This window comes from Cyrtonyx montezumae, unplaced genomic scaffold, assembly GCF_038088225.1.
Source record: "Cyrtonyx montezumae isolate F1298 unplaced genomic scaffold, pur_monq_1.0 scaffold_19, whole genome shotgun sequence".
NCBI classification, from domain to species: domain Eukaryota; kingdom Metazoa; phylum Chordata; class Aves; order Galliformes; family Odontophoridae; genus Cyrtonyx; species Cyrtonyx montezumae.
The window spans coordinates 6,685,057-6,699,515 of record NW_027071925.1 but is presented as its reverse complement, the minus strand read 5'-3'; the positions used below and the strand labels follow the sequence as shown (position 1 = coordinate 6,699,515).

General features: G+C 36.6%; 1 protein-coding gene across 2 annotated transcripts in view; it reads left to right on the top strand.

Moving 5' to 3' along the window:
• The window catches only part of CEP112 (centrosomal protein 112), a 135,941-nt gene continuing 121,482 nt past the window's right edge, over positions 1 to 14,459 (top strand). For both annotated transcript variants that reach the window (XM_065735410.1, XM_065735409.1), the window contains exons 1-7: positions 1 to 115; positions 383 to 573; positions 1,292 to 1,458; positions 5,797 to 5,893; positions 6,361 to 6,435; positions 12,623 to 12,670; positions 12,808 to 12,885. In XM_065735410.1, the coding sequence (XP_065591482.1) occupies positions 16 to 115; positions 383 to 573; positions 1,292 to 1,458; positions 5,797 to 5,893; positions 6,361 to 6,435; positions 12,623 to 12,670; positions 12,808 to 12,885 (756 nt within the window). In that variant the 5' untranslated portion in view covers positions 1 to 15. The remainder of the gene's footprint in view (positions 116 to 382; positions 574 to 1,291; positions 1,459 to 5,796; positions 5,894 to 6,360; positions 6,436 to 12,622; positions 12,671 to 12,807; positions 12,886 to 14,459) is intronic.

The window sequence follows — 14,459 nt, the reverse complement described above, 5'->3', positions numbered from 1 at the left end:
GCGTTTTCTTTCAAAATGAACAATGAAGAGGAAACGTGGAAAGAACTGGATGCAGAATTTGAACGCTGTGTTGTGGATATGAAGCCTCATCTACTAAAGCTGCAGCGTAGCTCAGGTAAATACAGTAAAATGCACACGTGGAGAAATGCTAATAACAGTATTCTACCTTACTGCTAATTGTTAGCTACACATGTATTGCTTTAGCAACCAAACCAAGTGCTTCATGTCTGATGTATCAAGGAGTTATTTTATGGGGCTTTTGAACAACTCAATCACTTTCCAGGTCTCTGTTACTATTATTTGTGTGGACTTGTGTCTTGCTGATACGTGTTTCATTTTTCCTGGTGGTGTAGAGTGGTTATATATGTGTCTATCTTTTCAGAACGCCAGAAGTGTACACTGTGGATTAAAAAACTCTTTGAGCCCTCAGGAGCGGGTACAGGAGTAGCAGGAAGGAAGAATCGGAACTTATATGCAAAACTTCTGCTCCACATGCTGAAACGAGGAGTACTAGAAGGTCCTTTTACACAAGAACCAGAGCCAGGAATGCTGAAAACTTTACCTTCCTATATGGTGAGTGGAGCTTCTTTGTTGCTTACATTTATTCTTCAAAATATTTGAAAGCCCTTGGTTTGGCACAAACATGAAAAGCAGTTTGAATGGTGTGTGTGGTTGATACTGACTTTTATGTTACACATCTTGTAGCTGATGTTGGAAATATCTATCAATGTACAAAATCCTTTCTGAGAGACCTGCTTCTTCCTCTAAATCCAGATTCAGGGCTTATCAAAATAGGTCATAAGGAGCAGAAAGATGATGTCTGCCTAATCTTTTGAAAGGCTATAATTTTTCTTGAATAGCAGATTGTTCTCTTGCATGGAACATGACACGCTTAACTGACTCAGTAGTCCTTCTTTCTGACTTTTGCCATGAACTACAGCTGTTTAAACTCTGAAAGAAGAGATAATAGTATTGCACATAGGCAGTGTTAAGTTTATAGTTTGTTTTCTGAAGACCTGAGTATAATGTGGCATGCATCAGCTTTAATGGTGCATGACCAGTCAAGTTACCTGTGCTGTAGGAAGTAAAGTACAGGAAAGCATTTAAACTTGCATGTTTTACTGATTTCCATGTGAAGGGAAGCTAATATTTGCATATCTTAATTGACTTCATCTAAAAAATATTTTTTATCCAGCAGCTATTTGTGCAAGAAATTGTATTAACAGCAGAAAGAATATATTTGTTTAAGTATATTCTAGAGTTGATTTTGCATTTTTTATTTTAATTACAGTCCGTCTGTTTTGATGAATCAAATTCAACAAGAATTCAAAGTAGTAGTCCAGACTACTTAACTGACAGGACAACGGGAGAGTTAGGAAAAACTGGATCCAGGCAAGAGGAATTGTGGACTTTATCTTCGAAAGAGGAACCATCCGTAGCAACAGCACTTGCATATGAGTAAGACTTCTATGTTTGCTTTATTCAATATTTGATTCATATTTAATGTATGTTTGATCTGGTAAGCTTTGTATGTTTTAATTTGTATATATGGATTTAATACACTTCCTCAAGGACTCAAATAGCATTTATACTTTCTGCACAGAAGCATGAGTAGCTTTCAACTTCATCACTTTTCTACTTTTCTGTTATTTTATTCCTCCATTGTGTCTACTTTCCTTACTCCTTTAAGTCTTCTTCCAAGTCTCATAGTTCTATCCTTCTTCTCTTTCTGTTTAAATGTTACAAACATTTGAAGTTTAAAATGTTTTGATGGTGCTGTCTACTACAAACATAGGCTTTGTCAGCTAGAGCTCTATGCACTTAGGGTAATGAAGTTGCAGTATTGATAGTTTGCAGCTGTACTTCAGAATTTGGAGTATCTGTAGCTGCATCTTGTTTTTGCAATCCACTGTGGATTTGCAGGTACCAACAGGCTCAAACAGCATGTTTATTTTCTCTTAGCTGGATACAGAGCTCTTCTTTTTCCATCTGATTTACAAAGCAGCTGGAGAGATGAAATACAGCAGGTTACTAAGTCTTGGTTTCCTGTTGGCTTAAGTTGTTATCATTAGCTATTAATTTTTTAGGCACGGTGATGTTCGTTCTGTCTTTCCAATTCCTTCTATTGCAATGCCAAGCGTTGCATTTTTAAGTGGCTCAGCTGTGATTGGATGTCAGGCGCTCTTGCAAGTCATGTTACCTTGGTATTGATTGTCCTGAAACTTTTCTTCCTATGTATCCATTAACTGTGTGCAATTGTAACTATCATTTTAGAAGCTGCTTTGAAAAGTGATTGGTCTCATGTTTCCAAGTGCTACGTTGTTATTTCTGAGGAGTCTTGTGGTATGTCCCTGTGGGGTACGAGTGGTTTGGGTAAGAAATGAAGGTAGATCGCTGAAATAGCCAGCTGTGTTAACTGTGTTAATATCTCTGGCTTCCTGGTGAAAAGAACTGTTGTGAAGAGCTATCTAAATAGAATTAAAGCAATTAAGATTATGGAAACAAGGAGTATATTGTGCTGCAGACATGCTCTTTGAGACCTCAGCACAATGTCTGTATATCAGAAGTGCTCAGTCACAGCTTGAAGCAGTGATGGAGCACCTGGTGGGCAGGCAGGGCCAAGCCAGGGGAGCTCAGGTACATGCAATGTACCTGAGTGACCAGAAGGGCTGGAGCCAGGATCCACCCCTTCCCAGCCCTGATTTAAAGGTTGGCAGTGGAGGTGAGGATCTCACTGGAGTTCCCTGTTTAACTGAGGCTTTCTAAAGGTAAGCAACTTTTTTCTTTCTTTGTTTCTGTATCTATAGCTGCTTCATTTGGGGTTGTCCTCATTTCTGCACCCAAAGACTTTACCACCCCTCTATTACTGCTGTTCAGGCATGGCTCTGCTACTGGAACTTATACACAGCTTCACTCTCAGTATAAGGAAACTTGAATTTGGCGTGTTGACAATTAGCAGTTTTGATACCTCTGTATGTTATGTGAATTTGTTTTTTGTTTTTTGTTTTTTCATTTAATAGCAGTGAGAATCTGTTAAATGTGTGACTTAGGAAGAAATAACAAGGGGGAGTATTTCAGCTACAGCTTCTTGGAGATGGTTTATTTAATACCTATTTACGAGTGTCTGTTTTAAAAGATTAACTATTATCGATGTAAGGATCAAGTTTTTCTTTGTTTTTGCAGTTCAGAATGTGCTGTCAGTGTACGTAAAGAGGCAAGGGTATTAAAACTTCTGCTGTTTTTGAAAGGAGCCAGGAGATGGCGATCACGTTACGTTTCTCTGCTCGTTGTGTGTGTGAGGAGAGCTGCATCCATAGGCACGTGCTGAGTTTAGTGTGATGGAAATTTTGTATTCCAACCATGCCTTAATTTTTACAGATAGACTAAAGCGTTTTCTCAGGGCAAAATGGATATGTCAGTACTCATGAGTAATTTTTTTGATGTTTGTTTATTCAAGGTCCTGTCTTTTAAAAGAAGCAGAGAAATAGAGAAGTTTTGTTCATAGTTATTTTTATCTTGCAGGGCGTGTGCTGCTGTGTAGGAAGATTTTGGCTTTACCATGCTGGGAGCTGTGTACCTGGCTGTATACAAATTAGATACATCCTAGGCAAATCTTACATGGAAACTAAGATCCAGCAAGCTGGTGCTAGAAAGGGGCATCCTTATTCTGAAGTGTGAAAGAACAGGTTTTAGTAATATATAGTTCTGCCTAAACTCTGCCCTCTGTGGCTCTCTAGGGACACACTATTGTGTGTTTATAGCATTACAGATTATGCCTGAGAAACATTGTTATAGGTAATGTGTGGTTGTGCTGTACCAGGATGGACCAATGAGTTACCCTCACCTTCTTGCTAGTAGGATTTATTTACAAATCTCATGTATTAGCAGCAAATTGCTTCCTCCTTCCATGCTAGTTCAGGGCTGTGGTTGAGGCAGGAGTTGGAGGGCTGGTGTCAGGACTGACAGTTCTCCACCTGCCTGCAGTGGGAGGAGAAAGGATGTTGTGTAAGATTAGTTCTGTTATTTCTGGAGCCTGACTTGATAGCATGAGGATAGAGAAGGGAGTGAAGAAGCAGTGTATGTTTGGTATGAGTGAAGTTGCAGACTATCCTCAGTTTTTGCACCATCTGTTTAAGGTGCCAAGTAAAGTGCTGATTTTTCTCCTTTTCAGGAGGCCAATTACAGAACTAAGTGTAACTAGACTTTCCTTACCACTTTTTCCAGTTTAAAAATATTACAGGTAACTTCTTGGTTGGTTTGGATATTTATTAGCTCTTAATCTTTTGATAATAGGAGCATCAGTTCTGTTCTTTTTGATTTTTCAACAATCTGAGCTTTATTTAATTGTTAGGTAACCTGAATGTTGTTCAGAAAAGTCCATTGATTAAAAATGCAGACTTCTCTCTCAATGAAAGGAGACAAGTCTTTACCTGCCAGTAACTTTGTGTAAATTATTGGTAAGATGTAAATGATTTGGAGTGCTGGATACAGCTGATGTATTGTTATATCTCTTTTGATTGTGTTTTTTTTTAATCTCTAAGACTCTTCTTATCTAAAGTCATCTGATTTACTGCCTTGTGGTAGTTATTTTGCATCCATGTATGCTGTTGATGCTGATTGTTGCTGGGAGGGAAGGTATGCCTCCAGTTGTTGTATTTCACTATTTCCTGCTGTTCTGATGAAAGCTGGGGTGTTGTGCTTCTTGAGAAGTTTGTCTGTGTATGTCTTCCTAGAAGTGTCTTGTTTATATTTTACATACAACAGTTGTCTTTTTCTTCATAAACACTTAATTTATCTCAGTGTCTTTTGGCATAACTTACAGTTTAATTTTCTGCCAGATGGAAAGAATGAAGGGCATTTTAATGGTCTGACTTGATTTTAATACTACATAGCTACTCATAGGAAGGTGGATTTACTAACAGGAGTTTTTAATTATTTTAATGCATGTAGATTTGACACTGGAGGATATACTGAAAGATGTTTTGCTACTGTTTTGGATCCTATGCTGTATCAACCTATATAATAAGTACTTTTTTGCTTTGCGTTTTGTTCCATGCTGCTGTTCTTTTCTTTCACTATTTAGTAATTGAGAAATGTTTGTTGTCCAAGTTCGTGCATGACAGTTATGTTCATGTATCTCTTATTTCTAATTTACCTTCTGTTCATTTGTTTCATACTAAAATCTTTTCCAGAAAAAAAGGCTACCCTGGCCTTTCAAGTCACTGCTTTTCTATTGAGGTGTGTGTGTAATTCTTGCTTTTGTGTTCAGGCTGGTGTGTTATGTAATGATATACCTTGACCTAACAGAACATTTTTTGTGTTTCCCAGACTCCTATGGAGTAGCCAATCAGCATCATCATTCCAATTTTTTTTCTCAGTTGTCAAACTTCCTCCTATTGTATCTCATGTTTAGGAATAGCAACCTGGTCTACAGAGAGGTGTCCCTGCCTGTAGTGGGGAGTTGGAACTAGATGATCTTAAGGAACCCTTCACACCCATTCTGTGATTTATCTTAAAATATATTGGGAGATATTAGGTTGTGTAGTAACTGAAAAATCCAAAGAGACTACTATGATAGGCATGATATTAATTGTCACTTCGGTGTACTGTTTAAGACTTTAAAGGCTTTTTTAAAAGAATAATAGTTTAAAAAAATCCTTTTTTATACTGTTTTTGACCTTTATATCTTGACGGTTCTCTTTTAAAAAGATGTTACTTGAAGAGTAAAATCCATTGTGAGACACAAGTTGTTGAAAATGATTTTTTTTTCTGCTTACTCTTTTTTTCTCATAATAGTGAGAGATTCAAGTATGATAGGAAGCAAACATTGAGATCCCTGTCTACAAGTCCTTTTCTCCGGAGTGAAGAAGATAACCTAGCATCATCTCTGTCTGTAAGATGCTTCTCCTTTTTCAGATAAAACCTACTGTAGTTTCAGTGAATTGTTTTTATATATCCCTGTGGAGCTGTTGTTTCTAATTGCATGAGTCAGGATCCTTGTGTAGAGGTGCAGATATTAAGGAAGAAGTGACACAAAAGGACTAAAGCTCATCAAAACCTGCTTTCTAAAAGTGTATGGGAAAATACCTTCTTGTAGGATGTTCTCAAGTCATCCTATAGCTTGACCTATGTTTAGTGTAATGTTCTTAGTGTTTACTACACTGTTATCCTCAGGCTTGGAAAACTGTTGACATCATCATCTAGTACAGTGTGCTGCTGGTGACTAAGCTATTTAGGTTAAAGCTATCACAGGTACAATGGCACAGTCAAGAAGAACCTTGTAGTACTGCCAAATCTAACAACGTTGTTTCTACATTGTCTCTGTTAACTCTTCTGATATTTTGACTTTTTATGTTCCAGGACTGTCATCATAAGAGAACCATTACTTTGGATGACAGTGACCTTGATGAACGTCTCAATAGCTGGAATCTTGGGGTAAAAAAGCAGAGTGCATTCCTTATTTATGGACTTGAAATGAAAACTTCTTATTAATGCAGTGTACAACCTTTGAATTTAGTCAACTCTATTTTGTGCAAGAATCAGTCTTTTAGAAATAAAATGGTAAAGCTTGGAAAAGCTCGTTATGAATATATGTCATCCTAAATGTTCAAATGTCTTATTTTTAAGCAATAATCATTTTCTTGTTTTTTCTTATGAGTAATTATATTGAATAGACTATCTAGTGGTCATAACCAAATATCTTATTCCAGAAGAAATGCAGACTGATTCTAGAAAACTTGATAACATTACTTTGAGTTTATGCTGATTCAAAGAAGAGTTTGTTGATGTATTATTAATGGGTGGACCAGATAATCCTAATTCTTCACACTATTGTCAGCCCAGAGCGATATGACAGAGTTTTAAGATCTTGTTTGTAACACTTGCTGTTTTGCATGAATGGCTAAGTTCTCTTCAGCAGAAACATAAATGATAAGAGAGAGTGTTAACTTTTTTTTTTTTTGGTCCTATTCAGTGCTTTTCCTGCTGTTTTGGTGAATTTTAGCATTCTAAATGTAAATTGCATCCTTGCTTTTCTTCTGAGAGAGAAGAAAGTCTTGACCTTGAGGCAATCTAGGAGCTGCCTGACTTCTCTCTCCAAACGGAGGGTATAGATTAATGGGAAGATTAGTCTAGGGTTTTGTTATTGCTCCTCAGAGCTCCTTCTATTTTATAAAGTAATATAAGATTGATTTGTAGCACTCCTCAGTTTAAAGAAGAATGTATCCTGTAGGGATTGTAATTTTTTTTTTAAATGAGGAGAGCTGATGTTCCAAATATTTTCAAGAGTAGTTAACTTCAGTTCATGAAATTGCTCTTCAGATGACTGAAACAAATGTACTAACAGTCACTTGCAGATTTTTGAATATTTGGGTTATGTAAATACTTAGATTATATGATCAGATTGTTATAATACTTTGAGCTCTTAAAGCTGCTCTAAGGGGAAACTTGCTTATGGCCATGTTACATGTTGTTCCAGTAGAGATTGACAAAGAATCCCTGATATCAAGCACTTTGATTTCAGTGTTAATCTTCTTTCTTTCTTGTCACTTTAATTCTATTTGTTTTTTTTTTTTTTCGAATTCCAATTTCAAGTTACAGTCTTGTTGGGTTACTAATGGAAGGTTATTAAACTACAATAATCCTCCACTGATACAGGAAGTCTCTTGGTTAACAAATTGACTTCAGTGACACACAGATCAGTTGCTGAATTGCCATCCCTGGAGAAGAGACTTGAACAAGTTGTTAGTGAGAACAAGAGCCTGTGTTTTGGATGTACTTGTTAGTAGTGGTAATAACCTTTTCTACATGAAAAGTCAAACTCTTACATCACTTTGCTTGTTAGCATTGTTGCTTCTCATGAGTAGTAAAGGATTATTTAGTTTTGTTTGCATTGCAGCGTTCCCAATTATCTCTATCCCACATTTTATTGTTCAGGTTCTTTATATTCTAGGCATGACTTGTTAGATGTCTAAAAAAGTTTTGATTGTGATAAATTTGCTTCTCATACATGGAATGCTAATATTAGCTAATTTTAAATACGTTATAAAAATGTGTTTTTCTTAGCCCTTACTGACTCTTATCTAATCTGATGTGGGGCCGTGCTTTATGAAGTGTTAATGCCTTGAAGTTGCATTTACAACGTAGAAAAGAAAAAAAATCCTTTTGTATTCTTGTTAGAAGGGAAAGTTTCAGAGCTGAGGTTTAGATGAATTCAAGTTATCTTTGCCTATGTTGTTACTTTGAACTCTGTTGTTTAGATATTTTGGTTGAGGAACTCTTAGAATATATTCTATCTTATATTTTTATTAGCAGCTGTCAATAAGCTTCTACGTTTTGCTGGAAATTCAGTATACATCATGAACAGGACATCTCCACGTTCCCTTTAGATATGTCTCAAGAAATAATTAAATATTGTAAAATATACGTAGTACTGAGGAAAGAAGCTTGCTGGGAAAGGGAGTTACTTGATTTAGAAACTTTTATTTCTCTCTTAAACTCCTCAGGTTGCAGATAAATTTTTACACATAAAACTTGTGTTTAAGTCATGCTGAGGAGTAACAGTGAATTCAATCCCTGTGTATTCTTATCTGACTAACCTGTTTTTCTTTTCTTGATACTTCTGGTACAGTTTCACTTGACACTGAATTGTAGTAAATCCTGGGGTGCAACAAAGTGCAGAAATTCATCATGTTTCAGGTAGGAAGCATATAGGCGTTGCACCCTGGGGAAGTAGCAAAGAGGCTTTAAAACAGGGAGAATGTCAGTTTCTCTTTTTGAAATTCAGTCAGGACAGGAGTTAACTCTTCTGCTTTTTCCAGAAGTGGTATGAGCTCTTCAGTCTGTAGTTCTTGAGCACTCAGATCTTGTCCAGAAAAATCTATCTTGGGGAGTGTTATGGTATAATAAAAGTTTAACAGAAACTGAAGCTGTAGAAATTCTGCAGTTGCTGACCTGAAATATGTTCTCCTTGCTTGGAGCAATTCTTTATAACACAGGGTTAAAGTAGATGCAAACACAGGACTCTTGGATGGCTGCAGCAGCAGAGCATGATCTGTCTGTTTTGTGTACTTGGCTCGTGTCTGCCTGTGTCTTTCCAGTCTAGTTCAGCTCAACCATTTCTGTACAAACCATTTTATTATCTTTTGTTTGGTTTCTCAGTCTTTCTGCTTACTATAAACATATCTACCGTATATGTTATGGTGTTGGAGGGCAGCAGTGCTGTAAAAACTTTCCCACAGTGAACTCCAAATGGTGTTGTGACTTCAAAAAATAAATTCTACTTCCATGCTGACAAACAACCTTCATGTGCTTTAATGTCCTTCCACTAAGACTGCAGAAGCAGCATTAAAGTGAACTTCCCTACAAATTATGATGTTAGATAAGAATGTCCTTACTCAAATTTCCTGAAGCTACTCAGCAGTTATTTCTGTAGGGAACATGCTGGCTGGGTTTGTTAGATTAAAGTAAGAACTTAGGGCAAGGTTCAGTTTAGTTGTTTACCATTTCAAAATCTTAAGTGTTCTTAACTCTTTCATGTGTGTTTTTCCATCCTTGTTTTGAAAACAATTGTGTTTTGTCTTTGAAGAAGCTTACAGGGAGAATGTGCAACAAGCCTGCTGATCCAAATGGTTTTTCCTGCTCGTTAATATGTACAACATGCCTTCTAACTTGTTACTGAGCAGTAATAAGATGCCATTGTGTATTACTGAAGATAAATATACCTTTATCTTGATAAGCATCTTCCAAAGAACAAAATATGACTTGGAAAGAGGTAGAATAAAGCCGTAACATTACATCCTTGTTGTTATGATGTCTACTGCGTCAAAAGAGCAGAAGCTTTGGTATAAATTCCTGGGCTGTGACTGACAGAAGGTCTGTATGCTGCTCAGCCTCAGGATGTCCTATGGCTGGATGTAGTGCCCCTGCTTACACTCTGTGCACAGTCATTAATTTTGTGAGGAAGCCATCTTATTTTTTCCGTCAGTGCTTCATTCACTGCTTTTATTGGTAGCTTTTAAGTTGTATGCTTTTGAAACTCATCATTTTGGCTGCTATATGCAATAGAAACTGGAAATATTGGAGTTAAAATTATGGCTTGTTTACCTTTAATTCGGTTTTGAATTCTGTTTTTAATGCTGGATTTCTTCCCTTATCTTTCTCAATTTATGAAAAGAAATATGTTAACAGAAATAGTCTTCCTTATGGAAAGTATTTTTTTCCCTCTTAATGGGGATGTGATTATGTACAGCCCTCCCAAAACCAAGATTTACTGGTTTATGGGGTCTCAAGAAATGGAAGGTGACTGTGCCAGTCCTCACAAACTGAAAAGTGGTTTGTTGTCTGACTCTCCAATAGAATAGGAGAAACAAAAGTCTTTTCTACAAAGATTCAAAATGTCATTTTTTATGAAGAAGTGGTATTTACAAATTAGAGTTCAATTCTAGTTCAAATAAAGATGTCTTTCATGATGACATTTATTTGGTTCATACTCTTAAAAAAGCATGATGTGATTTACTGTTCTTCTCATGGCAGTCCTTCAGTTTCATACATATGTATTTTGGTTTGTCTTTGACCTTTTGCTTATTATTTTTAAATTTGCATGTTTCTCATAAGTACAAGCTTTTTTTCTTTTTTGGGCATTCTTTATTGTGATATTTCCTCTTTAATGTGGTATAATTTTGAGAACAAGAAGTTTTGCAGAAGGCCAGCATGAAAAGAATGAATGTTGAGGCATTAAATGTTTACAGATCAGTTTAAGTGGATATAATCCACAACAAGTAACAAAGTGGGAACATTTAACTTCAAAGCACATATGGCTGCTGTTACAAAATCAAAAAATGCCAGACTTAGGCCATGCAAAGTATTAGAGGCACATTTTCCTTCTCCCTTATAAACAAGTAAGATGTACCTTAGCAAACAACTTCATGATAGGTTGAAGTATTTGAATTACTAATTTATATTTGCGATAGTTTTTAGCTTAAGGAAAGCAGAAGTGTAACTACTTTAGGGGAGAGGGAGAGAGCTTTTGGAAAATCATTATGCCTTTGGAATGTAATTCCTGCAGCCTCACCTTTCTTGAAGTGCTGCCAGGTATGGATGGGGGCTTGCAATATTCAGGACTATCTGCTGCTCCATTTTCTAGGAGCCAAGTCAGGGCTGGCCTTCAGCTTTCTGCAAGCCCTCAGTGTTTGGGGTCTGTGTAGATGCTGGTTTGGCTTGTGGGGGAGATGCAATATGGAACTGGAAGTGAAGTGAGCTGAAAGGAAGTACGTATCTAAAATCCTCTGATTAGTATTGTAAGCTAGTATTGCAAGGACAAATATATAGGAGAAAATCCTCCTAAATTTTCTATTCTACGCGATTCTGTATGGATTTATTTCTAACTCTTTCTTGTTTTCTCTATGGTTATCTTGTACTTCTTGCTCCTGTATGCCTCTCCTAGCTCTTATCATCCACCTGCTTTTCCAGTAGGTGCATAGAGGATTCCTTTATTCATTAATGTCTACCCATGGTTTTTTTGCTGCGCCAATCATTATAGTCTATTTTTAAAGCAAACAAACATAAACCGTTATATGTGAGACATATTTTTTAGTAAACTCCTAGACATGAAAATGGGTTACTTAGTCAAATACTGATCAGTAGAAATGTTGGACAGTGCTGTTCGTTGAAACTGAGTGTACATGTTAAATGCTAGTATTTTCAAGTACTTTTGGATGGAATACCATTACTTTAACTGCATATAGAAATCCTATGTAACCTTTTAGGAAAGGAAATTAGTACTGTATGAAATAAAACTTCAGAGGGATTAAGTCTCTTTTACCACTAAGTTCAACACAAATTTATTTAATAGTTCCAGAGAGTGCAAATATCTGATGTTTCCCATGCCTCATAGATCAATTTAACCTTTTTTGTTAAATAGGCTAAATTTTGTGAAATATGTATTGTAGTCATATTCAAATTCTAAATCTCACTGCCACAATTTGTGAGATTATACCCTTGAAAGCTTCTCCTGAGTGTTACACGTTCTTTGTGATGTGATGTTTGAGTCCCACCGTCTGAGGAAAATTAAAAAGATACAGTTCTCTGATAGAGAAATTGGGCTGTGAACAGTGTTCTGTATTCAGTTTTTAAAGCAGCTCTTTCAATCACTATTTTTAATTGTGCAGTACTGTTAATGAATTATTTCCTTATTTTTGTCTCTATGACTTGTGTATGTCGATATAGTTTCAGTGCACTCATGTTTTTCAAAGGCATGACATTAAAATTATTGTAATCAGGAATATTCTCTAGCATTACACAATTTAAAAAAAGTCATTAGATAAGTTTTGTTTATATAAACTGTATTTAGCAAGTGGGCTGTTATCTGATCAATCTTAAAGTCGTTGGTGCACTTTGAAATTAAGGTAAATCGTTTGGGATGGAAAGACTTCAGTGAGAACCTTTTTCTCATCTCTACAACGTGTATTGCCAATTTGTTAGGTCCTTGGTGGAAGGACATTCAAAAGGCTTTCTTTAACTTGCTGTTCTGTTGTGTGTTTTAGTTGGTGTTTGTTTTGTTTTTCTGTTTGAAAGAAATATGTAATTGTCAGTGATGCTTTGTTCTTTAACTTTTGTTTTTCAGCTTGAAAATCCAAGATATTTACGGGAAAAACCAATGCCTGTGTCTTTGGTAGGTATTTATATTCCCTTGATATATTATAAGGGCAACTGAATGGGCTTAATATTTTTCCTTCCTGTTTTGGAATGGTTTTTAGTTAGAGTTATTACTTAGAATCTGTTTCTGTTTTTTTTTTCCTTATTGACTAGATGACACCCAAAGCTGGGTTAGGAAAAAGCAGCAGTTTCCATGAGGACCTAGCTCATTTTCGAATGCATGAAAAGGCGGTAAGGTGCTATTCAGCCTTTGCAGGGCTGTAACTAAATTAGCAAGTTGGGGTGTTTGTTTATTAATTTGGATATTCACAGAGTTTGAAAATCTCATGTAAGAGTATCTCTCAGAAGTGGTAGGGCTTTTTGTTAAATACTTTAATATATTTCCCAGTTTCTTAGGGAATAGAAGAGACTTTCTGAATACATGGGCTAGAGTTTGGAAGGAATACTTTGTCTTGGAAAGTGGGAATCTAGAAATTTCCAAATCACCTTTTCTCAGAGCAGTGGATCTCATTATCAAGCTAACTTTATGTCTAAAAATCTGTAGATATGAACCTGATTTCTATTAAAGTCTGCATTGTTTCTGTATTTCCCTCATGTTGCTCCAGTCTTCCTTTATTCATTTGGGTTTTTTGAGTATTGTTTTTTAGTAAGAATGATGACAGTGACATAAGATGCCTATCTAAGAATTTCATGCTCTATTACTTTGTTTTGAACTCTTGAATGATTTTTGTGGCCTTTTTTTTTTTGTAGTTAAGACCTGATAATAAGTTGTATTTTTTAGTATCTTTGCCGTAGTCTAATGCCATTTAACACCAACAATTTAAAATCAGCTGTGAGATGCAACTTGAACATACAACATTTAGGCATAGAGTCTTCTGAAATCTTACAGGGGTTACATATTATTTGGGAAGTCAATGAAGCAATGGTCTGGTAGATCAAACTTAAGGAAGTCAAATTCGATGTGCATGAGGAGGAAAACAAACCCAACTCTTTCCCACTTCAAATCCTTCCAATTTCTGTTTTTAAGTTGTTTGTTCCTGGGAAATTGAATCTTGTGCACACGTGGAACTTGGTATCCAAAAGTCCTTAGACCTATATAGGACTCCAAAAGCATATGAGATGAAAAAGAAGAGGGGTCAGCTGCAAACTGTGAAATTGTTCTTCCTTTACATGTACGGTGTATTGTAAGGGCACCTGTGAATTATAACCATTCTAAAGCTGATTTCAAGAATACTTGAGATGATGCAGGGGAGGATACATTTGCTTTGCAGATGCTTTTGTTGTTAATGAAGCAATGTATATGAAAGTTTGCTCTACTTTGGCAACTGGCAATCTAATATGATGCTTAAATAAGCAGCCTGATACACACGTTGCATGGCACATGTGTATTTCACTTTCTCTACACTGCTCACGTATTCACTGTTCTCTTGCACTGGCAGTATTCAACCACCAGTACCTCAGGATGAGGGAAGACAAGGTTTCACAGGATGTGAAAATAGACTAAAGAATAAATAACTTGTAAGCACGATGTAACAGAATCACAGAATTGTAGGGGTTGGAAGGGACATCTAGAGATCATAGAGTCCAACCCCCGTGCCAAAGCAGTTCCCTACACCAGGTCACACAGGTAGGTGTCCAGGTGGGTCTTGAATATCTCCAGAGAAGGAGACTCCACCACCCCCCTGGGCAGCCTGTCCCGGCGTGTGTCACAATTCATTCCCCCTTTGCATCACACCTGGTTTGTTTTCCTCTCCCGGTGCATGAAGCACACTGCTCCATCTGATCTTGCTCTTGCAGTTCATGAG